Raw genomic sequence first — 27,016 nt, 5'->3', positions numbered from 1 at the left:
ATTGCAGTATTTAGGCTGTACCAAATATCGAAGTTCTTCCACCTCTATATTTAGTGGAAACGTAGAAGAATTGATCGACGACAATGCGACATTGCATCCGAACAGGCGCCCGGCGAAGTCCTCAATCTCCACAAGATGCGCTTTGGTGTCATGCTGTGATGCGCAGGTTTCTGCTGAATCTTGTGAAGGGAAGCATTGCAGCAGGAAAAAAAGAATTTTGTTCGTTTGTTTGCAATTTCATTTATTGATTTCGCCAGAAAAAGATAACTTCAAAGGGCTGGAGCCTACCACTCTTGGAGCTCTGGGTTTTTCTTTTCCTTCTTGCCCTTCTTTTGCTTCTTCTTTTCCTTCTTTCCCTCCTTATCCTTCTCTTCCTTCTTTCCCTCCTCCTTTTCCTTCTTCTTCGTCTTCTTCTTTTTCTTCTGTTCTTGCGTGGCAGTCGCGGCTTTGGTTGTTGTCGGCCCACTGTCGCCGAGCGTGCTATCCAGCGTGCTATCCGGCGTGCGATTCGGCTTGCTATCCGGCGTACTATCCGTTACGAAGACTTCATCTGAGGCAGTAGAAAGATGCACGTGTTCAGGCGGCGATCCATAGCACAAACCATCATAGCACGTCCCATTTCTCTCCGGGGTGTACTATAAAGAAAGCAAAGGAAATGTATGCTGTTAAAAATAAACAGAAATCGTAATTGTGAGTTTTCGTAGAGAACTGGAGGTACAAATTGCTTTCAACGGAACGTTAATAATGTGGCGAACTTTTCATATCCATCCATGAATAGCGTCACTTCATGACAAAGTGGTTGGTGCACTGTACGCACTGTACCAAGCGCGCGCGCGCCAGTGCGTGTGTCTGCGTATGTGCGTCTGTGGGTATGATGCGTGCGTGTTTTGGAGATATGGCGTTTTCAGTTGCATTACTTCTAAAGCGGGCCAAATTTGCACGACAATTTGTAATTTTGGGATATCTAATAATAAATTTAGACTAATAATCTTATATACTATTCATATTAATAATCCTTTCGACAATTCACTTCACGACACACATGTTTCAGTTGCGTAAGTTAGGCCAGGCTAAGGGATGTGTCCCTAACTATATGCAATGTTCACACTTGAAGCAAATAGCATAATCACTTATTATGAAAACAGCGTTAGCCCTTATTGAAGTGTTTACACTACATCCTCGACATATTGAAAACTGTAAAGTCAAATTTTGTTGATAAGATTCTCTATGATACGTTTTTGGATAATACGTTCTTTTTTGCTCTTTCCGGTCAACGTCCCATAGGAGCACCGTATTTTTCACATGGTCATTGCGATCGAGTTTTCACATGAACTTGGATATTATGACTGCGAAAGTGGGCTTTTACTGGTATTTTTAAAACATGTAGTTTTATATCCCAGTTTGATAAATTACTAAATTACAGTTTACTAACGGCCCACGAACAATGTGTCAAGCCCCAAACGCACTGGATGAAAAACGTGCGCGCAGCGCCGTCGCCGGTAAAATGCTGCTGCGGCCGTGCGGCCACACCGACTTCCGGTGCGACGGCGCTCACTTGAGCGAGGAAACGGCGGCTCCCTGGATAACTTTTGTACGGATATTGAAAAGAAGCAAATTCAGCGAAAACCTGCGACCTATTTCAATGTTGCTGAATAAAAGTGTGTTGGCTGCGGTTCGTGTGGCGTCGAGAGGTGCTGCTCCGCATAACATGTTATGCGGGCCTGTGTCACTCGAGGCCCCAAGAACCTTTGATATTGAGTTTGTCAACCAGTACGCCTATTTTCTTACTTTTGAGAGCTTGCTTTGGATAACTCTATATTTTGGATGATACGTTTCAGTTTCCGGTTCCCGTGAAAATCGTATCATCGAGATTCAGTGGTATATCCGTTTATCCTAGGACTAACACCAGTTTCGATGTGATCGTTCTGAAAATTTGCAACACATTGCATTTTTATTACAGTTGAAAGGAGAAGTGTGAGCTTAAATGTTTTGTGGATATAAGTTGAGCTTCTTAAGATCACCCTTCACGCGCTGTGACACAAAACTGGAATGTAATGCGCGCGCCAAGGTGGCCCCCAGGCTACGGCGCTCTTATGCTAAGCACATGGTAGTGGTTTCAATTTCCAGTCCAACGGGCTCATTCCCATAGGGTGGAATGCAAAAAAGCTAATTTACAGCGCCTTGGGTGTGTGCCAAAGAAACTCGTGCTTTTTAATTTAATTCGTGGCTCAGAAATGGGCGTCTCCTACAACACCTATGCTGTCACTGTAGAGCGCCTTCAAGTGAGGAAGCAATGCGATTGCATTTTTTTGCCTACTATGGGAAGGAATATTGGAAAATTCGCGCCAATCTCATGAATTTCTGCTACACTGAATATGACTCCATATTGCTCTACGTCATTTTTGCGACTGCAGCAACATGTGTTCTAAGATGACAACCATAAGGTTATTTAGAAAAACATTGAAGTAGCCAGTTATGTTTAATATTCGTTTTAGGTCATAAGTCGCATCTTAAAAGCGATAGAGCTTGCTCTGAAGCACCCAATAGAGTTGTTTGCATGAGTTTACATTTAAATGGTTCTTTTTTCCGGGCTCAAAAGAAAGCTTGCGCAATATGAAAAAAATAAAAACATTACAGCGCTTTTGGGTACCTGGATCGCCGCAGTCAAGACGTGTTTCGAAAGAACGAAGCCCATAAGCCAATAAAAATTTTGAAAAGCGACCAGCCACGGAATCTAGCACACGTCAGCACCTTCAATGTAAAGATGGAAATCGCCCACGGTCCTAAATCATCATCATCATCATCATCATCATCATCATCATCATCATCGTCATCATCATCATCATCATCAGCCTGGTTACGCCCACTACAGGGCAAAGGGCTCTCCCATACTTCTCCCGCTACCCCGGTCATGCACTAATTGTGGCCATGTTGTCCCTGCAAACTTCTTAATCTCATCCTCCCACCTAACTTTCTGCCGCCCCCGGCTACGCTTCCCTTACCTTGGAATCCATTCCGTAACCCTTAGTGACCATCGGTTATCTTCCCACCTCATTACATGTCCTGCCCATGCCGCATTTCTTTTTCTTGATTTCAACTAAGATGTCATTTACCTGCGTTTGTTCCCTCACCCAATCTGCTCTTTTCTTATCCCTTAACGTTACACCCATCGTTCTTCTTTCCATAGCTCGTTGCGTCGTCCTCAATTTAAGCAAAATCCTTTTCGTAAGCCTCCAAGTTTCTGCCCCATACGTGAGTACTGGTAAGACACAGCTGTTATACACTTTTCTCTTGAGAGATAGTGGCAACCTGCTGTTCATGATTTGAGAATGCCTGCAAAACGCACCCCAGCCATTCTTATTCTTCTGGTTAATTCAGTCTCATGATCCGGATCCGTGGTCACTACCTGCCCTAAGTAGATGTATTCCCTTACCACTTCCAGTGCCTCGCTACCTATCCTAAACTCCTGTTCTCTTCCGAGACTGTTAAACATTACTTTAGTTTTCTGCAGACTAATTTTCAGACCCACCCTTCGGCTTTGCCTCTCCAGCTCAGTGAGCATGCATTGCAATTGGTTTCCTGAGTTACTAAGCAAGGCAATATCATCAGCGAATCGTAAGATACTAAGGTATTCTCCATTAACTCTTATCGCCAATTCTTCCCAATACAGGTCTCTGAATACCTCCTGTAAACACGCTGCGAATAGCATTGGAGAGATCCTATCTCCCTTCCTGATGCCTTTCTTTATTGGGATTTTGTTGCTTTCTTCATGGAGGACTACGGTGACTGTGGAGCTGCTATAGAAATCTTTCAGTATTTTTACATACACCCCGATTTTGTAATGCCTCCATGACAGCTGAGGTTTCGACTAACTCAAACGCTTTCTCGTAACCAATGAAAGCTCTATATAAGGGTTGTTTATATTCCGCACATTTCTCTATCACCTGATTGATAGGGTGAATATGGTCTATTGTTGAGTAGCCTTTGCGAAATCCTGCCTGGTCCTTTCGTTGACAGGAGTCTAAGGCGTTCCTGATTCTATTTGCGATTACCTTGGTAAATACTTTGTAGGCAACGGACAGTAAGGTGATCGGTATATAATTTTCCAAGTCTTTGGCGTCCCCTTTCTTATGGATTTGGATTACGTTGGCGTTCTTCAAAGATTCCGGTACGCTCGAGGTCATGAGGCATTGCGCATACAGGGTCGCCAGTTTTTCTAGAACAATCTGCCCACCATCCTTCAACAAATCTGCTGTTACCTGATTCTCCCCAGCTGCCTCCCCCTTTGCATAGCTCCCAAGGCGTTCTTTACTTCTTCCGGCGTTACTTGTGGGATTTCAAGTTCCTCTAGACCATTCTCTCTCACATTATCGTCGTGGGAGCTACTGGTACTGTATAAATCTCTATAGAACTCCTCAGCCTCTTGAACTACCTCATCCATATTAGTAACGATATTGCCGGCTTTGTCTCTTAACGCATACATCTGATTCTTGCCTATTCCTAGTTTCTTCTTCACAGCTTTTAGGCTTCCTCCGTTCCTGAGAGCCTGTTCAATTCTATCCATATTAAAGTTCCTTATGTCAGCTGTCTTACGCTTGTTGATTAACTTCGAAAGTTCCGCCAGTTCTATTCTAGCTGTAGGGTTAGAGGCTTTCATACATTGGCGTTTCTTGATGTGATGTTTTGTCTCCTGCGATAGCTTACTGGTATCCTGGCTAACGGAGTTACCACCGACTTCTATTGCACACTCCTTATGATACCCATAAGAGTGTCGTTCATTGCTTCAACACTAAGGTCCTCTTCCTGAGTTAAAGCCGAATACCTGTTCTGTAGCTTCATCCGGAATTCCTCTAGTTTCCCTGTTACCGCTAACTCATTGATTGGCTTCTTATGTACCACTTTCTTCCGTTCCCTCCTCAAGTGTAGGCTAATTCGAGTTCTTACCATCCTATGGTCACTTCAGCACACTTTGCCGAGCACGTCCACATCTTGTATGATGCCAGGGTTAGCATCATACAAGGTCCTAAATGATAACCCATAAATCGATTAGTCAAGTTATGGAAGTTTGCGTACCTAAATCGCCCTCTAATTATGAAGGACGCCATAGTGGGGGATTCCGAATTAACTTTGACCACCTGGGGTTCTTTAATGTGTACCCAGTGCATGGCAGGCGGGCGTTTTTGCATTTCGCCTCCACTGAAATGCGGCCGCCGCGGCCGGGTTTCGATGCCGCGACATCGGGCTTAGCAGCGCAACGCCAAAGGCACTACTCCTTCATAGCGGATTATGTGTGACCAATCCAGCGCTGAATACGGGCGCAGATATTCGTGGGCCTTACACGGGCACGTGGGCATCGATCTTTGGGAGCACAACTCTCCGCACTGAAAACGGGGACGCGTGTGCGCGCAGTGACGTCATTTTCTATATATTACGCGCAGTTCCTGCAGAACATGGGAAAAAAGGACCATGTAAAAAGGAACATCTTTGAAACGACTCTATCAGAAGTTTTTTAGCGTTCTCTAATACCGTCGCGGCGCTGTCTCAGCGGGGCCCCAGATTAGAAGAAGGAAGCCCGGCATGACCGACACAGCTCACAACGAAAAGCTTTTTTAGAGCAACAATAAAGTTTATGCTGTCTATCTCTATCTCTCTCTACAAAATTTTCAATGACGGCTTAAAGAACGACATAAATTGGACATGACTAATTACCTAACCAATCACACTTTTAAAAAAATTAACGCAGAATCTCCTACCGAAGTTGGCTAAATACGCGTAAGCATTGCGCCACTTGCTCAACTCCACGTGGCCCGGTGTTATTATCGATGTTTTGAAACTTGGTTCGACCAGTATAAACGACAACGCTGAAACGACACGAACAGTTTCCGACGGCGGCGCAAGGTGGATTGATGACGCAAGCAAACTACTGTAGGTGGCGGCGCCAGGTGCGCTGATCACGTTCCGATCATCATAAGCCGTTATCGCTCTTTAGCGCCTTACCCATCCCCGCGGAACCATTATCAACCTTGATGAACCGTACTACGGTGGCGGCTGCGTACGGCGCGGCCGCGCGGGCCCTAATGCCTGTAGGTCCTCGCCTGGGCCTACGGAGGACCTACAACTCCCAATGCCTGTAGGTCCTCGCCGAACGTGTCCGAACACTTGCCTAAGTCATAAAGCTTCTTCATGCAACTTTACTACATGTCGCGCAATGCTCTATAGTACGCCACCCGAACGGCCTCAGAGGTCAAATTAAAAGATGATGTATGCTTTGCTTTTAATCAATACTCTTAGAAAATATCCATTTGTGCTGACCGAACGACACAGGCACTTCAGCCTCAAATCTTTGTGTCAGTACTTCTGTAATGGCGCATCGCTATCATAGAAACCTGCAAGCCATTTCCATCGGAAAATCCGAAGTCTCCATTTTGTCCACGAGCGCAAATAATTACGCCCTATGCTCGCCATAAGACAATCATCTTCATGTCTAAACACACTATAAATTTCTTAAAAGGCGGCATCACGTTCCACGTTCCTCGTGAGGCGGTATCACCTTAACCTCGTGAACTTTGGTTACAGGTACCATTTCTTGTTTAGTTTGTGTATGTGCTTGCCATCAAGTTCGTCTAACGCGTTATAGTTAGTGCTTGCACTGGCTTACATCATCTGGTGAGAAGCCACTTCTTCGTCAAATGTCTAACACAAAGATAAGAAAGGCAGGAAAGTACGCAAACCGGGGTACTGAAATTTTGAAGAGCTCATCAGCCATAATTCGCCGAGTGTGTGCTAGTTAGGTCCGCAACACTGCCGGGCCGTAACAAGCACAGTGTCTGTACCGAGACACTTAGTACCTGCTTAATTGTTAGTGCAAATCAACAAACGTGCACCTGAAGCGGAGATTAATACGTCCGTGGCACAGTGCGCAAACGAGACATGAACTTTCTTTTGCGAGTTCTGTAAGTCCTAGTTTTATGCGTAGATGCTTTATTCTTTTTGACGTTGAGTTCTAACGAAAACTACGTGAGTTAGAAGGATTTCGTATTTAGTAAGCAACATGCTGCGAACAAAGAACCGCAGGAGAAGAAACATCGGCGTTTTGACTCCCGTGTCTTTTGTGAAAAATGATAGAATAGCTCACATGTTCATGAGAATAACTTGTTGGGTACACCACTGAGAGGCTGTGATCACTGTTTCTATTAGAAGACAAGGACGACCTTTTCTCTGACTGTGAAGCTCTCAACTCGAGGATTCCGGAATGGTCCAAATTATATAATTTCTTTTTAATTCCACTGTACTCAGGTGGATGAAATTTAGCCAGGAAAGTTCCTTGTTTACTGTTACCATTCGTGTAGTGTCCGGAAGGAGGCTGTAGCCAGATTCCCCTCAAACAGGACAACGAAGCTGCCCAACGGTGTCTATGATTGGATCGTGCCGTTGAGTGCGGGAATTGGACGACATTGAGGAGGATTTTGAGATAAAACTGAAGGTTTATTTACATTATTTACAGTAATAACACAAACTAATTAACAGTCATAAAGTAATCGACGGCCGACAGCAAACCGGACGCTGCGGCCCGTGGCAAGAATGAAAAAATGAATGAATGAAGGAATGCATGTCTTAGCTCCTTGTCTCTCGCTTTTAACGCCTTCGGTGTCTCGGGGTCACGCCATTTTTGGCCAATCGCCGAGCCCACTCAGGTGCCATTTTGCTCCAATGGTAGGCGCCCGTGCAAGGGCAGTCAGATTCGGCAGATGGGGTTGCTCGGAGGGTTCCACTAGGGTGCCTAGGCACCCTAGGCTCCATTGTGACTTACTTACGGGTGACTTGCAACCGGCGTTGCCTTGGTGTTGCCTCCTTGTCTGAAAGCGCTCAGCTGAAGGAGAAGGGTTGTTTTTGAACGAGCTTTCAGAGCTGCAAAACGGCTTTGCTCGGGACCAAGATCAACCACCTGGAACCGTGCAAGGCTCCCGTGTCACTTTCTGGAAGAGTCAAGCAGGGGTGGAGACAATAGCTCGACGGGTGGCAGCTGAGGTAGGAGTCGCCAACTTGTCTAACAGGTCTGGGAACGTGTTAGACGCGCTCCTACGCATCTTAATTGGAATGCGACGGCGATTGGATGCGATCGGGGAACTCGAGGGATGCCAGGAAAAGGGTGCGTATCTAACACTATATATGAGCTTGTTGATACGTACCTCTACGTAGTAAGAAGCGTATCAAGAACTCGCATGCTGCATGGGAAAGCGGAATTCACCGAATAAAATGCACCACATCACCCACTCCGTGGCATGCTTTGTAAATCGGCATAGGACATTTTGTGCAGCCAATCTCGCATACATACCGAGGCAGAACGCGCTATGCGGTAAATTTATTTCTATCTAGGCAGTCCTGCTATGAACTTGTGACGAGCAGCTGTTCTCCAACCGGCTGAAGTGACAAAATCTATTCTGCAAGTAAGCGGTGGGTTGATACCTTTTAACTCTGATGAAACAGCAGGTGATTAGTTCCAAATGCTTACGCATCATTTAGATAACTCCCACAGGAGATCCTGTGCGTAATTTTTTAAAGAACGTTGTTGTTTACTCAAGAGTGAAGAAATGTGCAAGCACTGCCATGCTATAATGACTACAAGGACAGAGATTGGAAGGATAGCTGTACAGTATGTAGCTGCATGTCATGCTGCACCTCTGATTAGTGCAGATAAATATAACACTGTGTATGTCATATTCCATGGGTATTTTGCCTTACCATTCCGAACCGATACAGAGCAGATAAAAAAAAAAGCTTACTTACCCAACATACGGTGTTGTTAAGGAAATAGCCGATGTGCCAGGCTCCCCGACTATCAGTACAGTAGTAAACGCAGCGTGTCCACCGTGCGTCCTGCATTGATGTCGATTTGCACTCGTAAGATAAGGGTTAATTTTTTGCTTAAGGGTTCGCTCATTCGAGTATCGCAAGCAGTGGAAAGACCAGTTGAGCTATTCTGCGTGTTACGTTGAAGCACTGCCGTTCTTCAATATAGCACCGTAGTGTTAAAGTACCAGTACATTATAATAAATGCTGTTAGATGTTTTCTTTTGTTGTCGGACGTACTTGTTAGTATGCGATTGAAGAGTTCTGATACCGCTTCTTCAAGCATGATTGCATCGGCAGTGGAAAGCTCCACAGCACGAACAAATGACTTGCAAAACAATACAACTTTATTGTTTTTCTTTTTGTAGTAGTTACTTGACGAAGCTTGCATGTTCTCAGGCTCACGTGCTAATTTCACTCGCAGCATTAATACTTTGCGTGGATGCTCATATAAGGCGAGTGCAAACGCAGGCATGTTTCTGTTACGTGTTGTTTTCAACACAACAGCTGCATAGCTTAAAAATTCGCTGCAGATACAAGGTAACTTACAAGCTACATGAAAGAAAGAGAGAGAGAGCAAATGATAAAGGAAAGGTAGGGAGGTTAACCAGGACTCAGCCCGGTTGGCTACCCTACACTAGGAAAAGGGAAAAGGGGACGGAAAGATTAAAATAAGAGAAAGTGTACTGGGGATATCGTTCGGTCACTCAGTCCAGATCACAGACTCTGACTCAATCCAGTAGGGCTGCTCCTTCGTGTGCTTTCCTAGCAGCTTCGTCAGCGAGGTCGTTGCCGGAGACACCGCAATGGCCAGGCAGCCACTGAAACACGACGTCGTGTCCTTTCGCTATCATACGATGATGCATTTCTTGTATCTCCGACACTAGTTGTTCACAGGACCGCGACAAAGAGATGACAGAAGACATTGTAAGGCCGCCTTCGAATCGCAGAATATTTACCACCGATTAGCGGGTTGGTTGTTAATGTAATCAACGGCACCTCGGAGGGCAACAAGCTCCGACCCGGTCGATGTTGTCAAGTGAGAAATCTTGTAACGGATGCTAATTGATCGTGATGGTATAACCACTGCGCCGGTGGAGCTGGTCTGAGTGGAAGAGCCATCCGTATATATGTGGACTCGGTCAAAGTAGAAAGTGTTCAAACAATCCATAGCTGCTTGCTTCAGGGCCAAGGTAGGCAGGTCGGTCTTCTTTCTTATCCCTGGAGCCGTAAGACGCACTTGAGGTTGTTTTAAACACCACAAAGCTGAGGTTGAACATGCTGAGGGTGTGAAGCCCGATGGCAGATAGGCACGATGGATGCTGACCTCGTTGGAGAAAGACGCCTGTGGTCATCGTTCTGGCAGGCAGGCAAGAGAGCTTGATTGCATGCGTGAAACATGACGAAGATGGGCGCTAAACGTGTCGGTGCTAATGTAAGTCGCGATCGGATGGTCTTGAGCCATTATAATGGTTCCTGCTGTTGAGGCACTCCGCGGAAGGCCTAGGCAAACACGTAGTGCCTGTGCTTGCACGCTCTGAAGTTCTCGAAGATTTGACTTGAATGTTTTAGCAAACACGGGAGAACTATAACGTAGCAATCCGATAAAACGCGCCCGATATAACTGTAGCATGGAGCCCACTGACGATCCCCATGTTTTTCCGGCGATGAATTTGAAGACATGAACAATAGATGTGAGCTTCTTCTTCAAGTGGGCAACGTGAGGGCTCCAAGAGAGGGCCCGGTCCACAATGACACCCAAAAACCGATGATTTTTCTTGTAGGAGATAGGCTGGTCATTGATGCATACTGGATAACGAGACATCGCTTTTTGTGTAAAAGCGACTAACGCACATTTTTCTGTTGAGATGGTGAGGCCTTGTGTGTGAAGATAGTGAGATGCGTGTGTTGCTGCTTTCTGTAGCCTTGTGCGAACCTGCAGGCGAGTGACCGCTGATGACCACATGCAGATGTCGTTGACGTAGATTGATACACTCACTGTTTCCGGTAGGGATTCCGCCAGCTCAAGAAGCGTGAGGTTGAAAAGAATAGGGCTTAGAACACCACCTTGGGGAACTCCTCGGCATATGTAGTGGTCGGTAGTAGGACCGTCTTCCGTACGTACGAACAAGGACCTTTGTGTCAAGTAGTTTTGATCCATCGATATACTTGCCCTCCTAGTTCAATTATCAAAAGTGCGTTTAGAATGGGTGGATGGGAAACGTTGTCGTAAGCGCCTTTCACGTCCAGAAAGAGCGCTACTGATAATCGTTTCCAACATTTTTGCTGTTTTACAGATGGCACTAGATCGATGACACTGCCAATCGATGAACGGCCTCATCGATATCCCGCCATATAATCAGGGGGAATTTTGCGGTGTTCTAGGTACCATTCGAGGCGCATGAGTATCATGCGTTCCATAAGTTTCCCGATGCAGCTGGCAAGTGCTATGGCAGATACGATGCCAGTTCGAGCAGCGACTTTCCTGCTTTTAGTAGAGGTATCAGGCGGCTGCGTTTCCATTCCTGTGGGACGACACCATCTTGCCATGAACTATTAAAAAGGCTGAGAAGTTCTCTTCGTGCTTCTCGGCCTAGGTGGCGCAAAGCAGTATATGTTATGCCATCGGACCCTGGTGAAGACGAACACCTACAGAGCGCCATAGCAGCTTCTAACTCTTCCATAGAGAATGGAGCCTCCATACTTGTATCTCGTGGACCGGGGATGTCGCTTAAAGCCATGTCAGAGACTAAAACTGTGCCGCCGGCGATTTTCGCGCAAAATTCCTCTGCAACGTCTATCTCACGGCGGTTTTGATAGAGGGCAAGGGCGTTAGAAGGGTGTCGTTGCTGGGGTCTTCAGCAAAGACCCCGTAGGGTACGCCACACACGGGACAATGGCTTGCGAGGGTCTAGTGACTCGCAAAATCATTTCCGTCTTTGATCCGCTAGCTTATCCATTCGGCGTCTTATATTCTTTTACATGCGCCGAGCTTCTCTGAGGTCAAGAATTGACTTTGTGCGCCTGTACCTCCTTTCAGCACGGCGACGTATTGTACGAAGCCTTTCCAATTCAATGACATTCTCTGCACGCTTTGACGAATGTGTAAAGCAACACGTGCACTATTGCATTGCATCTGCAATTATGTACGTCTTCTAATCTGCGTGCGATATGTTTCTTTCAGGTGTCTTCTACTCAATCTTGAAAGACTGACCAGTCGATTTGGCGAGATACATCCGGTAATGCAGCGTCTAGTCCATCGATTCTCACATAGGTTGGAATATGATCAGTTCCATGGGTTTCAATATCAGTGAACCACTGCACGCTCGAATTCAGGCAACGTGACCCCAAAGTCAAGCCAAGGCAGCTGCTGTACGTTGTTCCACGCAGAAATGTCGGACTTCTGTCATTTAGAAGACACAGGTTGTGGCCTGATGCAAAGGATATTATTGACCTGCCCCTCGAATTTATACAGAAAATACAGGAAAGAAAAGTTCAACTATACCACCGTGAAAAGGAGAGTTCCCGCTATTGCACTGTGTTGTAACTTGGAAACCATGAGGGTGAAAAAAGAAACTTCGCCTACATGCATTTTAGACCACACATAAGACTGAACATAAATATAAAGGGTGTTTCACGTAACCTGTACCAAGGATTTTAAAAACAGGGGTTCACCGCAGCTGAATGAAACATACGGCATATGGTTTGCCGCCATGCGGCGCTCTTCAGAGTAATTTTTATATTCCGTTTACATAGTTAATTAACTAAGATGATTTATGCGACACCTTAATATTCCCTTTAGTGCGTTTCATTGCGTTGTAGAGAGGGTTGAGAAACGACCTATTCAGTATTTTGTGTCAATGTAAATGCTGCACGCTGATTTTTTTTTTTCGGCGTTTAAAGAAAGCCGCGAAATGTGAAATAAAACGACGTGACTGCGCTCGTGCACTATCGTACCGCAGTGCTCTCAACCATGCGTCGAGCTTATCGCCTATTGCGAGACGACGGCGCTTCCTTTCCGTGTGCCACCGCCAAATATGCTGACGCACTGTGAAGCCGATGCCGTAGGAACATAGCGTCTACATTGAATTGCTTTGAAGCCTACAGTATTGCGCACCTTCAGGCTGTCATACTACGTATTGCAGGAATCTCCACTATTTCCTCAAAATACATTATACAGCCAAATGACATCATGCATATTCAAGGTCAAATTTCCAAGTATCAGAAGACGACTGCAAAGTTTCGAAAACAGCAAGTGAGGACCCCCAACATAAAGTGCCTAATTGCAGTTGTTTAATGACGCATGCACTGGCTTACACATTCGAGATGCGGATGTTGGTGCATGCCCAATTATTTTTGAAGCCATTTCATTCTGGCACGCAACCATTCACATAATTTTTCAACCTTAATTTACCCTCCTTCGCAGAAGTACAAGGAAAAGCGTCACACTTTTTTCCTTCTGAAACAATCCCATTTTCAGCCAATTAATTGCTTGCGTGTCTGTGCAGATCTTTTTTTTTTTTGCGTTATCTGGATGGCGCTGTTGCATTGCCCAGGGGGCGTTGCGAAAATGGTGCTAAAGAGCGCCCTCTGTCCTGAACTGAGTAGTACCAAGCTCGGTCGTCTGCTTACGAAAGCACGTTTACAATATGGACCCGCCACTTTCGGTTTTGTTGTACCACACCTTGCAGCGAATATCGGGCGCCGAAGATTTTTTCAGGGATGGCGCGCTGCGTAAAGGCAATAAATCATGCGACGCATGCAACGCCGAATACGTGTACGCCATCCAAGAAATAAGCGGTGAAGTTTTAGCGCGGTGTCAATCGCAAGTGAAGCGAGTCGCGTACGAAGTTGAACTTCTGGTAAGGATTGCACGCTGCTAGATTCAGGCGCACAAACGCGAAGAAATGCTGGCTATAAATGAATTCACAGCAGCGATAAGCATACATCATGTGTATGGAATTGCTCGAGCGCACGACGGCAGCGGTTTTTCATCACGCCGCGATGTACGAACTGCTCAATCGCACGATCGTACGCGCCGCGACGGCAGCGGTCTTTCGACATGCCGCGAAACGGCGGGCCTCCTGCAATCTTTGTTGACTGCATGCCGCTGGACAAGTAGTTATGTCTGCACTGTAGTAGCAGCCATCTCTCCCTTTAGCAACTGATAAATAACTGATGTAATGCATATGAGCTCGCAGTAACGTACGTGTGAATCACGCTGCAGCGCGAGCTCGTGCGCTGCTCGTTTGATGTAGCTTTTAATGACAGCGCTCGAACATCGATGTGCTGCAATGAATACTATACCTTGTTGCGCTGCCTCAATGTGCTGGCTTGAGGTCAAGGATGAGCTCATTTAACTCTCTAACATGTGCTACTCTTAGTGGGGTAGTGAACTGTCACCGAATCAGCGCGACCATGCATTTGCGCTCATTTGCACTCATTTGCACACAGCTGGTCACTTCACCACTTCGCACCGGTCGAATTGTTAATTGTCGCTGTGGCCGGTTCTCGAATCATGAATCACCAGCCATGCCTGCGGCTATGTCGGTCTGCTGTTGGGACTCTAGGTGCAAAAGACCGAATTTTAGAACGCAGATAATCAAGCAAGCTCTAAGACAGGCGAAGCAGTCAGCGTGGCGCGAAGTTTCGATTACTCAGCGCGACGAACTGCAGCTATCCAGCGCGCCCGACGCTCCGCTTCTTGAGGCCTTGAAGGAAAACGGTAGAATCTGATGTTGGGATTCAGGCCATCTTGCCCATGGCAGCCCACGACGCAGAAGTAACGACGGTGATGCTTTTCGAGGCTGAGCTAGGTCTCTCCGGATCGGCGCCGCCGATTCCTCCTGCTTCCAGCATTGTGTCTCACGGAGAGTCTGTTTCGGTTAAAATATAGGCTGTGGCAAGCTCGCAGCATGGTTGGCGTGGTCTGTGATAAGTGACGAGCTTTTTCGCACTCGCAACAGGGCAGAAAAAAGCGCGAATCGACGCAAAACTTGGGTTAGAAACGTGCCTCGCCACAGCCAGGGCTCAATACTATCCAAGCTGGTACTACCCAGATAACGTTTCGCGCGCCGCCACCAGGCGCCGCTACTATAACTCAAACTCCAGCGCAAGACGCCCTTAGTTGCAGCACAGCTTTTACATGTTTTGTTTGTGCAAAGTTATTGCCATCACGCCATTAATTTCCGACTATTCTCCATTATACCGATGTCACACGAGCACTTTCGATCGCGATCAAGTCCGAACCGGATCTTAATTCTCGACTGCGATTGGCTCCCTCGCCCAGCTTGCGCAAACTAACCAATCGCGATCGAGAAATTCAAATCGGATCGGGCTTGATCGCGTTTAATTGTGCGCCGTCTGACACCCGTATTACTTGCATTTCGCTGTTTCTTCCCGTTTTCATGTATCTGCCTCTTACAATCTTGCCGCAATAAATTGTTGTCTGCTATTTTCGTGTTCTTGACTGTGCAGCAAGTTGATTTATATTTAAAGGGCACTAAAGCGAAACAATAAATCAGTTTAGAATAATGAAGCATTGATTGAGAACCCTGCAGGCAGTCATTTCAAAAAAATAATTTGATTATTAGATGAGAAAATGAAGGTCCAAGTATCAGTATTTGAATTTCGCGCCGAAACCCCAGCGCTGTTACGTCAGAGTGACGTCAGGGATTCCAAAGTATGTTTTCGCCTTTGGGCCGCGTTGGCTGAATAAAGGTTCACGAAACTTGCCTTGTTTAATATTTGGTTCCTTTAGAACACAATGTAGTCAATCCGAACCGCTATATATAATTAGTAGGCCCTAGAAAATGCCATCAGAATTCAAGACATCACAGCCCCCAGGTGGGGGAACTCGAGTAGGCGTCGCCACCCGTATTTCGTTCTTCCGCTTTTTTCTGGCTTACCAAACGTCTTATTGTTGTAAGAGTAGTGTTTTTGGTGTTGTAGAACAGTAATTTACTGATGCAGAAGAAATCATTTTTCACTTTAGTGTCCCTTTAAGGAACATGGCACATTTATTTACGATACTCCTTTTGGCGTGAGTTACTAGACGTACAACATCACAAACGATAAAGTTCTACCATAGAGTAACATAGTAAACGACAAGAGCGGACACTCGAGCCCGTTCGCGGCCGAGCCAAGGTAAATATACCTGGTAGAGAAGCTTCCATAGAAGCCCATACGTTCAAAACATGGCGGTCCATCGGCGGTTCATGGGGCTTAGCGCCATCTCTATGTGGTGGGAACACTTCCGGCAGAAGAAAAAATAATGTGACGTCATGTCCGTTAAAAGCAGAAGTGACGTCATTTTCTTTTCGAAGGCGCGAAGTTTGTTTTGTTGTCCTTCCTTTGGAGCTATATATTCAAATGCCCCGCCATTCGACTTGATGGGCCTTTCGAGCTTTCAGCGTGGAAACCGATGCAGGAAAAGCCCAGCCGTACGATTGTCGAAATCGCATCCCTGCACAGGACATTCTTTGGAGGCCGACGAAAGCTTTAGGTGTCGAGTGCTGATCCTATTGTCGGATGCCAAGCCCGTCGGCCAGCGCAGTCGCACGAAAACAACTACACAATTATCTGGCGGTCGTAACTCACTACTTTTGACTGAACAGATTAAGAAGCGATGAAGCTACCCGCGTCACCAAATTCAGACAAACTTCGACGAGCAAAAAAGCACGAACTACGAGGGGGGCGTATTTCAACAGGTGAACTTTACGAGTGCGCCTTTCTGCCCATTTCAAGACGTGCATTGCATTGCGAGTGATAGTGGCGTCAACGCCCCCTGTAGCGATTGGCGCTGAAAAAAATGCATTTATTACTGGTAATAAAATTAAACTTGTATTTTCTTAACTCATCACGAATATATAAAATTGACTGGGAATTTTATTTTCGTTGAATGAATCTAACTGTGTCTCGTTTGAATTAAAAACGCTTTTTCTTTCCCAATGTTTGTTCCCTCCAAACATAGTCGCGCTTCAATCGCTGCTCCCATAACCCCCCATGCTGATGTCGGTGACAATCTGTACTTAACCGCTTTTCGCCCGAAGCTTCGCAACCTATTTGAAACGACCTTGGCCGAGCTATGGAGCTTCGCCGATTCCGCTAGGTGGCAGAACACATAATAAAATGCGGTTGTGGCTGCGGCTGCGGCTAGCAGCTTGACAGGCGGCACGACCACTGGGCACGACCCAACATGTGCGAAGCCTAGTCAGACCGCGCCAAGTTGGTTCTTTGTTTATGCCGCGCCGGGCTCTTTCTGTAAAATGCACCTGAGCATCGTTGTTGGGTTCTTCTGCCAGCGTCTGCTTCGTCGCTGTTTCATGATAAGGCCACAGCAAGTTCTTTTGCGCGTTGTTAACGACTTATTCTCTTCGCATTTCGTTATGTCACTGTTACCGCCTGAACGAGTGACGGCAGCCTTGCAACCACGAAGAGCTGCTGCCCATTTGCTACGCTGGATTTCATTTCGTATTCATTTTTTTATGCGCAGCAATGAGCGGTGATGCTAGCGATAACAGCGATATGGCAGCGTTCGAGCTGCGAGGCACGTTCGATAGAATGACGAAGTCAGAAATTAAAATGGTTCGTGAAGAAATGCGGCCTATGAACACATGCCGTTCGGGGCAGAGAGCTTTATGATACGCGTGGCGACTGCTGAAAAAGTATGGTGCTCTACTTTTGCAAAAGAAATATAGCTATTTTGAAGCGGTACACGTGCAATATTTTCAGTATGGCAATAATGCGCTCTCTCTCAACCTCTGTAGCAGGCTATGCGCGCTCGAGCATTGCTAGCTGTTCTGCAATGGGCTGAAGATGCGTGTTTTCATGTTTTAATTGTGTATGGAGGCGTTACCGTAGAAAGTTTCTTGTTTCTTAGCATTTATAACAGTGCTTCCTTAGCCCAAAAAAATATACGCATTGCATAAAGGAACGCAGCATCTCCATTACAAAGCTTTGCAGGCTCCAGTATTGCTTATACGAAGGAACGTAGCGTCTACATTCACTAGCTTTGAAGCCTTCAGTATTGCTTACCTTCTGTCTGTCAATCTGCGTATTGCAGGAATCTCCACTATTTCCTCAAAATACATTGTACAGCCAAGGGACATCATGCATACTCAAGGGCAAAATTCCAAGTATCAGAAGATGATTGCAAGGCTTCAAAGACAGCAGGTAAGGAGCCCCAACACAAGGTGCTTAATTCCAGCTGTTTATTGACGAACACACTGGCTTACACATTCGAAATGAGGATGTTTGTGCGTGCTCAATTATTTTTGCAGTCATTTTATTTCGCCACGCTACCACTCACATAATTTTGCTGCCCTAATTCAACATTCTTCTCAGAAGTACAAGAAAAAACGTCATATCTTTCTTCCTTCTAAAACAATACCATTTTGAGCAAATTAATTGCTGTCGTGTATGTGCAGCTTTTTCTTTTCATTATCTGGATAGTTGCAACACGTCCTCTATGTGTTTTGCTTGTCCAAAGTTATTGCTATCACACCATTAATTTCGGAGTATTCTCCATTATACCGGTGTCACACGACCACTTTCGATCGCGATCAAGTCCGATCCGGATTGAAAGTCTCGACTGCTATTGGCTCCATCACGCAGCTTACGCGAAAGAACCAATCGCGACCGAGAAATTCAAATCGGATTAGGCTTGATCGCGTTTAATTGTGCGCCGTCTGACACCCGTATTACTTGCATTTCGCTGTTTCTTCCCGTTTTCATGTATCTGCCTCTTACAATCTTGCTGCAATAAATTGTTGTCTGCTATCTTCGTGTTCTTGACTGTGCGGCAAGTTGATTTATATTTAAGGAACACGGCACATTTATTTACGATACGCCTTTTGGCGTGAGTTACTAGACGTACAATATCATAAGCGATAAAGTTCTACTACCTCAACAGTTGGCATGATTGTTGCGCAAGTTACAGCTTGAAACAGCAAATATGAATTTAAATGAAACTAACACGAGTGAAACAGCTTTGCGCGCTCGTCGTCACAACATACAAACAGTGGCACAAGCGCCTGCATGAAATCACTCGACTTAAGCAACGGTATGGGTCACACAAAAAAAATACAAGAAACGAAACTGAAATTAGGGCCTCCGAGATTTGGCGACGTGCGCGACCATCTTGGAGGCTGGTGTGTTTCGCCGATTCCGATAGGTGCGCTGAGAGCCAAAGTCGGCCGCAGGCGCCTACGGGAGTGTCCACTCTTTACGCTTACTGTGCTTCTTTCACACGAAGCACAGTTGAGAGTGCTGCAATACGGTAGCGCATGAGCGCAGTCACGTGCTTTTATTTCATATTTCCCGGGCTCTCTTTAAAGGCTGAAAAACATGGACACCCTGCATGTGCCTTGCCACAAAAAATTGGATCGGTCGTTTCTGAACGCCCTCTACAACGCAACGAAATGCACTCGGCCCTAAAGTGAATATTCATATTTTGCATAATCCATCTAGGTAATTAACTAATTAAGCGGCATATAAAGATATTTTAAGGTGCGCCACATGACGGCATACCATAGGCCATTGGTTTCATTCAGATGCGACTAACCACTGTTCTTTTTAAATCCTTGGGAATGACACTCGAAGGGCCGGACCCCCCCCCACAAATAGCATCACCATTCACAAACTTGCAAAAAAGACGCATAGTGTCATCGTTCTAATCAAGCGGGTAGGTAACAGAAGGAGAGGCCTGAGCGAAGCGAATCTGATAAGGCTAGTCCACGCTTTCTTGTTATGCCATTTAACGTACGTATAGCGGCCATGCACGTCTGGAAGAGGGCCGAGCGAGACAAGCTAAATGCCGTGATAAGGAAGCGCACTCGGACTACCAAACTACACACGCGCCGACCAACTCCTGCAGTTGGGTATTCATAATAGCCTGGAAGAAACTGCAGAAACACAAGAAAGGGCACAGATTCTCAGACTCTCCGGCACCAGGGCGGGCAGACGACTCCTAATACATATGGGCGTACCCCGGCCACTGTTGAAGACGCCTGCCAGGGCCTTCCGAAAGAGCAGAGACAACATCATCATATCCCCGCCCCGTGCAATATGCATCCCCAGCGCAACGTAGAAAGAAGGGAGGCCAGGGCGATGGTGCTCCTACGCCACGCGACAGAACTCCCTGGCGGCAGCTGCTTAGTTGACGCGGCCCAGTATGGCAACAGCAACAATTTCATGGTAGTGTCGATCAACCACAGGGGTTCAATCATTAACGCCGCTTCGGTACGAAGCACGTCGTCGCGTGCGGCCAAGTGGCCATTGCCTTGGACCTCTTGGACGACAAACATGCCAGTATCTTCAGCGATTCCAGGGCAGACATCCGCGCCTCCAGCGTTGGCGCCGTGTGTAAGGAAGCCTGTCGCATCCTCGACGGCAAAAGCATTGCCTCCCACACTTTCACGTGGTTCCCCACTCACATGTGATCCTTCATGGGAGGCCCCACAAACCTCAACGAACTGGCCCATTCCAAGGCGTGAGGTCTCGCTTTCCGCGACCATGGAGAACTCCCCCGCCGGCCCGCAGTGGTGAAGAACAGAGATCAACCGACCACATACAATGAAATTACGCAGCACTTTTATCTCGGCAGGAGAGACTTTCCCCTTCCTCACAAGAAGTTAAATAGTGCACAGGCATTGACCCTCAGATTATTGCAAACAGGCTCGTATCCCAGCTCGGCTTTATTCCACGAGCCTTATCCCGACATTTATGCCACTAGTTCTTGCAGGCACTGCAATGACTTCGCTAGACTAGGCCATATGCTCTGGCGTTGCACCTCGTTGCGAGACACGGAATAAATCAATGAGGACAAGAGCCCGCTGTCAAGAGCCCCGATGCCGGGGCGCAACTATGGGCTGTCCGGAGGGCCCACGATGCGGCAGTCGGGCATGGCCTGACTGCCCCAACGTGGTAGAGGCCCGCAGCGCGCTGGGTCGCGTACCTCAGGACCTTCATTAAAGTTTTGCATGCATTCATCCATCCATCCATTTTTATTATTGCGAGCGAAGTGTTTGTAAGTCTATAGGTGGCAAAAATTGCGAAGTCAATCTGCATAACATATTTCAAATTTCAAAACTCATATTTGCTAGCGCCCAGCTAAATTTTAGAAAAAATCTCAAAGTCATTACCTCTATAGGATTCCATGTCTTGTTCGGGCACACCGCCTGGCCCGTTGCTCCATCAGCAACGAGAAGGGGCACTGAAATACGCAATGGCACAACGAAATAGTACTGCTGGTGCACATAGACCCAACTGTATGGTTCGAGAGCTCACTATTTCAAATTGTTCAATCTTCGTTTCTGCTCGAATATAAAGTACAACAGTACTTATGGGAACATTAGGAGAGTAATATCAACGCAAGCGGCGGCTGTTCCAAATGATTCTGCTGCAGGAAAGCTGCGAACGTAGTGCAGATGCAGCATTTTTTTAGCAAACGTATGAAGCAGGTAACTTCTGAATAATTTTCAGTCATGCAATTATAATGTCTTGCTCTGAGGGATCCTGCGAGTCTGTCGACTCGATCTAGCAAACCAATTTACTATGTGTATACGTTCCAGCCTAACGATGTTTGCATCCCGTAAAAAAGACCACCGCAGTAACTAAGCAATAATGGCGTTGTGCCGCTGAGCTCTAAGTAATGGGTGCGATCCCTGTCTCGACGGACGCGCTTCAATGTGGGTGAAATGAAAAAAATTCGCAGTGGCTTAGCTCGGCTATGCCAGGATATGCCAGGTGGTAGCAAGGGAAGGAGCACACGATACGACCAGGAAAGGCTGCGTCAGAAGACAGAGATCGGCCTCCTTCATACCGTGGTATCGTGTGGCGACTCGTCTGAGCAGGCCACACATTTGGTGGGCTGTCGTCTGTAATCGTGCAATAGCCTCAGAATTATGGGTGTTATGCTGAAGTAGCATGTCCAGGGCTCTTATTGTCGGCACGGGCGGATCTGGGCCGTCCTCCATATTGACTCGTATAGGCGAGGTGGTGTCTCTTTCAGCGGCGTCTCTTTCAGTCGTATGACTAGAAGCTCGGATTTTGTCGGGGAGCACGTGAGACCATTTTGTCGCACAAAATAAAATTTTGTACGGTGTCCGCGGCCGCTTGCAATGCGTCCATGATTTCTCCATCGGAACCTTTATTGGTGCAGACGGTGGTATCATCAGTACAAATATAGTGCTTGGTATGCGGGATTTTTTCCAGTAACGGGGACAGGTTTCGCATGGTCACATTGAAAAGGAAAGGGGAGAGGACCCCACCCTGAGGGGTTCCCCTTGTACCACATTGAAATTGTCCGCTTTTAATGTCCCCAAAATGTACTTCCGCAATGCGATCCTTGAGAAAGTTTGTAATATAGCTATAAGTGTGCGTCACGACATTCATTTGGGCTAGATTTGTGAGTATTGATGCGTATGACACATTGTCAAAAGCTTTACTCACGTCTAGCCTTAGAATGGTACGAGTGGCTCGTATGGGGCCCGGGTGTAGAATATCTTGCTGAATTGGCCACAGGATGTCTTGAGTGGACAAATTTGGTCTGAAGCCAATCATCGTATGGGGTAGCCCGTTGCTTTCAGTGTACTCGTTTGGCCTGTTAAGAATGACATGTTCCATAACCTTCCCCAGGCAAGAGGTTAAAGGGACCCTGAAACGATTTTGACGATTTTCTGCAAACGTACTGAGTCGTTAGAGTAGGTACTTCTGATCATTAATTGACACATCTAAGTGCTCCGCGTAAAGCGTGTAATTTATTAAAAGGTTTTAAAAATGCACATCGCTGCCAGTCGCAGCACACTGCTCGGCGGAATTTTAAGCCGCCCCTACCCATATGACGTCAGTGGGGGCGAGCTATCCGATTGGCTGACCAGGGCACGTGATCGATAATTTTTCCAGCCTTATGGTAAACAAATTATCTTCGTAATAGTTGGAATGTTAGTTCATTTGTTTTTATAAAAAGAAAGTAACATAAAGAGAATGCACAAGAACAATTTTTCAGTACATTTAAGCACTTCCGGCACACAGCAAGTGTCGTCTGCTTGTGTTACAACGTACTCCATTTTGACGAGAGCTCCGCGGTCAGAGTCGGTCTCAGTCTTTTCGCGAGCACTACGATTCGACTTTGTTGCCTTGTGGACTGCAAACGTAGCGACTGGCAATATGTCAAGCTGCGACATCGTGTCCCTCTGCAAGGCAGCATCCTTCATCAGCTTGAGTTTATGCCTCCAGTCATTTGCCGAAATGACCAGCTTGCCTGTCGTTACCGGAATACCAGACATGTTCGGCACTACGACAGAATGCTCGCAACGCACGCTGCTTTGATAGCTCTCGCTTGGCGTCTACGGCCAAGCGGCTAGCGGAGAGGTTCCGCGCTGGCGGGGGCGGGCTCCAAAACAACCGGAAGTGGACGATGTGACGTCGCATCGTGACTCAGAACCAGTGAAGGCGGAGCTTAGCCGCGATCGCTCGGCGAACGAGTTGAGGAGGAAAAGCATGGCTAGGGAGGAGGGTAACTTGTAATCGCTTGTAGCTCCATTAACACGTAACGCTTCACTTAAATTATGGTGCGAATGTTCTACTTAAGCTGTAACCTACGCGTCTACAAAATTTGTCCGAACCGTTTAAGGGGCCCTTTAAGGAGATGGGGCGAAGATTCTCCAGCTTTACCCTCTCGCCTGGTTTGGGTATGAAAATCACGTTTGCATGTTTCCAGTTGGCGGGTATAGTTCCCTCTTTCCAATGGATGTTGAAAAGGCTGATGATCTCGGTAACCGACTGACCGTCTAGGTTCCGTAATATTTTATTGATGATGTGGTCCTCGCCAGCCACCGCTGTAGTTTTGACGTTGTTTAGAACAGCGTGTAGTTCAGATTCCATAATTTCTCTGTCTAGTTCCCTGTTTTCTTTTTCGGTATAAGCCTTATTTTACTTCCACCAGAAACATAGACAGTGCCATCTGGGAGATTACCGAACTAAAAGTTGGGAGCAATCATTACATTCTCTTCATTACGCTACCCTCCAGAGGCTACAAGCGAAATAAGCTAAAAATTAATCACCCTAAATGGGACGCTTTCCAGTATGTTCGAAATCTACGCGAACCCGCAACCATTACATATCCACTCTTCTCAAAGACGCAGCTAACTCAATCACGGAGGTAGACAAGGAGGAGGAAGGCCCGGCTCCTGGTGCTAAATTGGTCCACCTGTGGTCTGTGCGGCAGAGCTGCAGAAGCTCTGGCTCGCGCAGAAACAAAGCAGTAGCCTACGCAAACGCATCGCGCAATTCGAATGGGATATTGCGACCGCCTTAACGGCCAGCTAGGGTGCCTAAGCACCTGGTTGCTGCTTAAACACATACTTGACCCCAGTCAGACACAAAATCAAAAGGAACCTTCAGAGGATCATACACTCTTTCCCTGGAGATAATGATCTTTGAAGCTCTTAAAAACCGCTACTTTATTACAAACACCGATATTCCCCTACCCATAGCGCCCGTAGCTTTCCTTTGATTGCCACAGAAAGTTGTGCGCGAGTATAGTGAGCGCGGCAAGTGCCGTGTGTTCAATGCCCGCAAGTGCATCACTTGCTGACAAAAATGGGATGACAACGGCACTTCACCCTCCCTTATTCCTCGTATGTTGTCGCCCCTTGCGACTCTCTTTAAGAACGGACTTCATACTTCGCTTTGTTTAGAAATAGGAAACATACGTACGGTATTGACTATTCCAACACATTTACTAATTGAGTATAGCCTACGGCCAAAGCCACTTTGCTTATTCATGTAGGCACATTTCTTGCACTCACGCAAGAAACAATAATTAACGTCCTATAAAAGGCCTTCATCTGCAGTGCTGAAGGCGAAAGTACCGAAGCAGTTGCTCACAGAGCTCGTGAAGAAATGTTTGAACATAGCAAAGGCTTCTTATGTGCTCACACAGTTGGCGCTCCACGCCCGTGTTTGGTCACATTCCGAATCCGATATTCTGAACATGAAAGAACAATTGCTTACTCACGCACACCGTAAGCTTGAATGCAAGAAAACATCAAGAGAAACATTACTTGTATCGTGAGTGCTACCAGATATGTTACGATGTTGGGCATAAAAACACGCAAGCAAACGCTCTTTGCTCTTACCAATTGCAAAGAAAAGGCCCTGGACGTTCATCCTGATAGCCACACCGTACAAGCAGTGTGGCGTGCGATAAACTTATCTGTCGTTCGGTTCACGCGCTTCACGAGCTAGGAAATATGGCTTTTATGCTTCCACTTCAACTGTCGGCCACTTATTGTATCGCGTGAATTTTAAGTTCAGTTCACAAGCTGTCCAACAAAGTTGTTGTGGAAGGCCAGTCATTGGATGGGCCGTTTAACGAAGTGCTGCTGTGCAGAGGCCATTCTCGCTGTAAATCGCTGTAAATAAATCTATTCAGTAGACCTGAGGTGGCGTCCTTTTATTTGATTATACATTCGTTATGGTAGCCAAGAAGTCGCTTACTTCAAGTACCACGATGCGAATCCTCAAGTCGGTGTTCAAGTTCAGTAACTTTTTCAATGAAGTATTCCTAAAATTATGCGTTTCAAGGCCTTGCGAAAACGTACGGTTGCCGCTCTCCCCTACCCGCTCACCCGCCGCCCTCCACCTCCGCAAAAGTTGCTTCAAGAAAAAACTGATTCTAATAGCACTGCACAGAACTTACAGTAACAGTGGGAGTCGCGAAGCTTGAAGGTGGTAACACGGCATTTCTTTTGTCGGTTGTTTCTTGGTTTCCGTAAAAGAGCAAGCGAAAATTAAAAATTCACCGTCTTCGAATTTGTGTTGTCACTTGCCGTTACGTCTGTAGAAAGGTCATTGACAACGGAACATCAAATGTCTTCCGTGCTCACCAAGGCATAAAAACAGATGTCATGCGAACCCGCTGGCTGGCGTATAATAACGTACAGGCTGCTCACATTTGAAGGATACCACAAACAAAAAATTAATTATTGCACGAAATCTAACGTTTTCAAAATTTTCGTCACTTCTTATGAACGACATCCTACGAAGTTATTCTGCGTTCAAGAAAAGACGCATGATATGAATATATATAGAGACCTGCGGTTTTCCATCTTCAGTCCTCTTCCGCAACCAGGATAGTGTTTGTGTACCAAACACCTGACTAAATTCTAGAAGATGAATAATCCGTTTCTATTATTTCCTTCAATTGAAGGCGAGACTTCCGATAAGAAAGTGTTGATTGCGTCCTAAGACATCCTATTCAGTCGTTCAGAGCACGCTGTGTCCTACGTAATTAGTTTTCTCCCCTGTATACTTATTGCACGCAAAATAATATATGCTGAAAAAAGGGAACCATGTTAAACATTTCCGCTGCTGCTTCGCGCGTAGTGTATAGACGGCTAAAATGTATCAGTTAACCAAGCATGCATTCAATAACGCGAAGTAAAACTATCACTGGCTGCTGCCCTGACGGAGAAAACAGCTGCAATGTGTGCAAACACTTGCATAAATGCATGCAATACCCAAAACCTGACTGATTCATTGAATATCGTCTGTCTCATCGTGTGCGGAGCAAGTAACATTCAGTACATATCCCAGAAAAACACACACCCTTTCAAATTGGACTCTCTGATAATCGTTAACTGCAGGCACTAACCTTCGGATTTGGAATCGTATCACGTCAATCATAACGTCGACTCCATTTCAGTGTCATTTTATGAAAACTATTTTCAGCCTAGTGGAGAACTCGAGCCACATGAATCCTGCTTTATCTATAATAACACTAAAAACATGGGCAAAGAAACAACCAGGGGCTTTGTGAAATCAATCTCCGGAAGGAAAACACATTTTTAAATAATTGTGGTCATCTCGGACCCCCTTTCAACGGGAAATTCCGTCCAATGATCGAGATAGAATAAGAGGGACCGAAGTGTTCAGTTACCAAAAGGAACGTAGCCAAAATATCATAAATCCAAGGAAAGCAAATGAAAAATAAAGATTTTCATTTCAACTTTGTTCTAATTACAAATATAATAAAATGTTATTTTCACAAAACTTCAAAAAACTTCTTAATAAACAATGATGAGAAGAAACACAAAATTTTATGTCTATAACGAAATTTTAGGTTAAACTATTCCATTGGGTCAGTTCTATTATAGCAGTG

General features: G+C 46.1%; 1 protein-coding gene across 1 annotated transcript; it reads right to left on the bottom strand.

The window, feature by feature from the left end:
- Positions 1–221: 221 nt before the first annotated feature.
- LOC142573923 (uncharacterized) lies at positions 222–25,184 on the bottom strand. Its single transcript, XM_075683125.1, has 4 exons — positions 24,993–25,184; positions 20,994–21,064; positions 8,788–8,877; positions 222–635 (listed from the first exon to the last, which is right to left on the bottom strand). The coding sequence occupies exons 1-4, from the start codon at positions 25,021–25,023 to the stop codon at positions 285–287; spliced, it is 543 nt and encodes a 180-aa protein (XP_075539240.1). The 5' UTR covers positions 25,024–25,184; the 3' UTR covers positions 222–284.
- Between the last annotated feature and the right edge of the window lie 1,832 nt (positions 25,185–27,016).

The sequence above is a fragment of the Dermacentor variabilis genome, chromosome 3 (genome assembly GCF_050947875.1).
Source record: "Dermacentor variabilis isolate Ectoservices chromosome 3, ASM5094787v1, whole genome shotgun sequence".
In the NCBI taxonomy this organism is placed as follows: Eukaryota; Metazoa; Arthropoda; class Arachnida; order Ixodida; family Ixodidae; genus Dermacentor; species Dermacentor variabilis.
Note: the sequence above shows the minus strand (reverse complement) of the source record. Positions and strands in the feature narration are given on the sequence as shown.

Coding starts and splice junctions, on each gene's coding strand:
- LOC142573923 (XM_075683125.1), bottom strand. CDS start 25,023: ATGAACGTCCAGGGCCTTTTCTTTGCAATTG. Junction 21,065..24,992: donor GGGCCTTTTCTTTGCAATTG/GTAAGAGCAAAG, acceptor TGCGTATTTCAG/TGCCCCTTCTCGTTGCTGAT. Junction 636..8,787: donor TTAACAACACCGTATGTTGG/GTAAGTAAGCTT, acceptor CTTTCTTTATAG/TACACCCCGGAGAGAAATGG.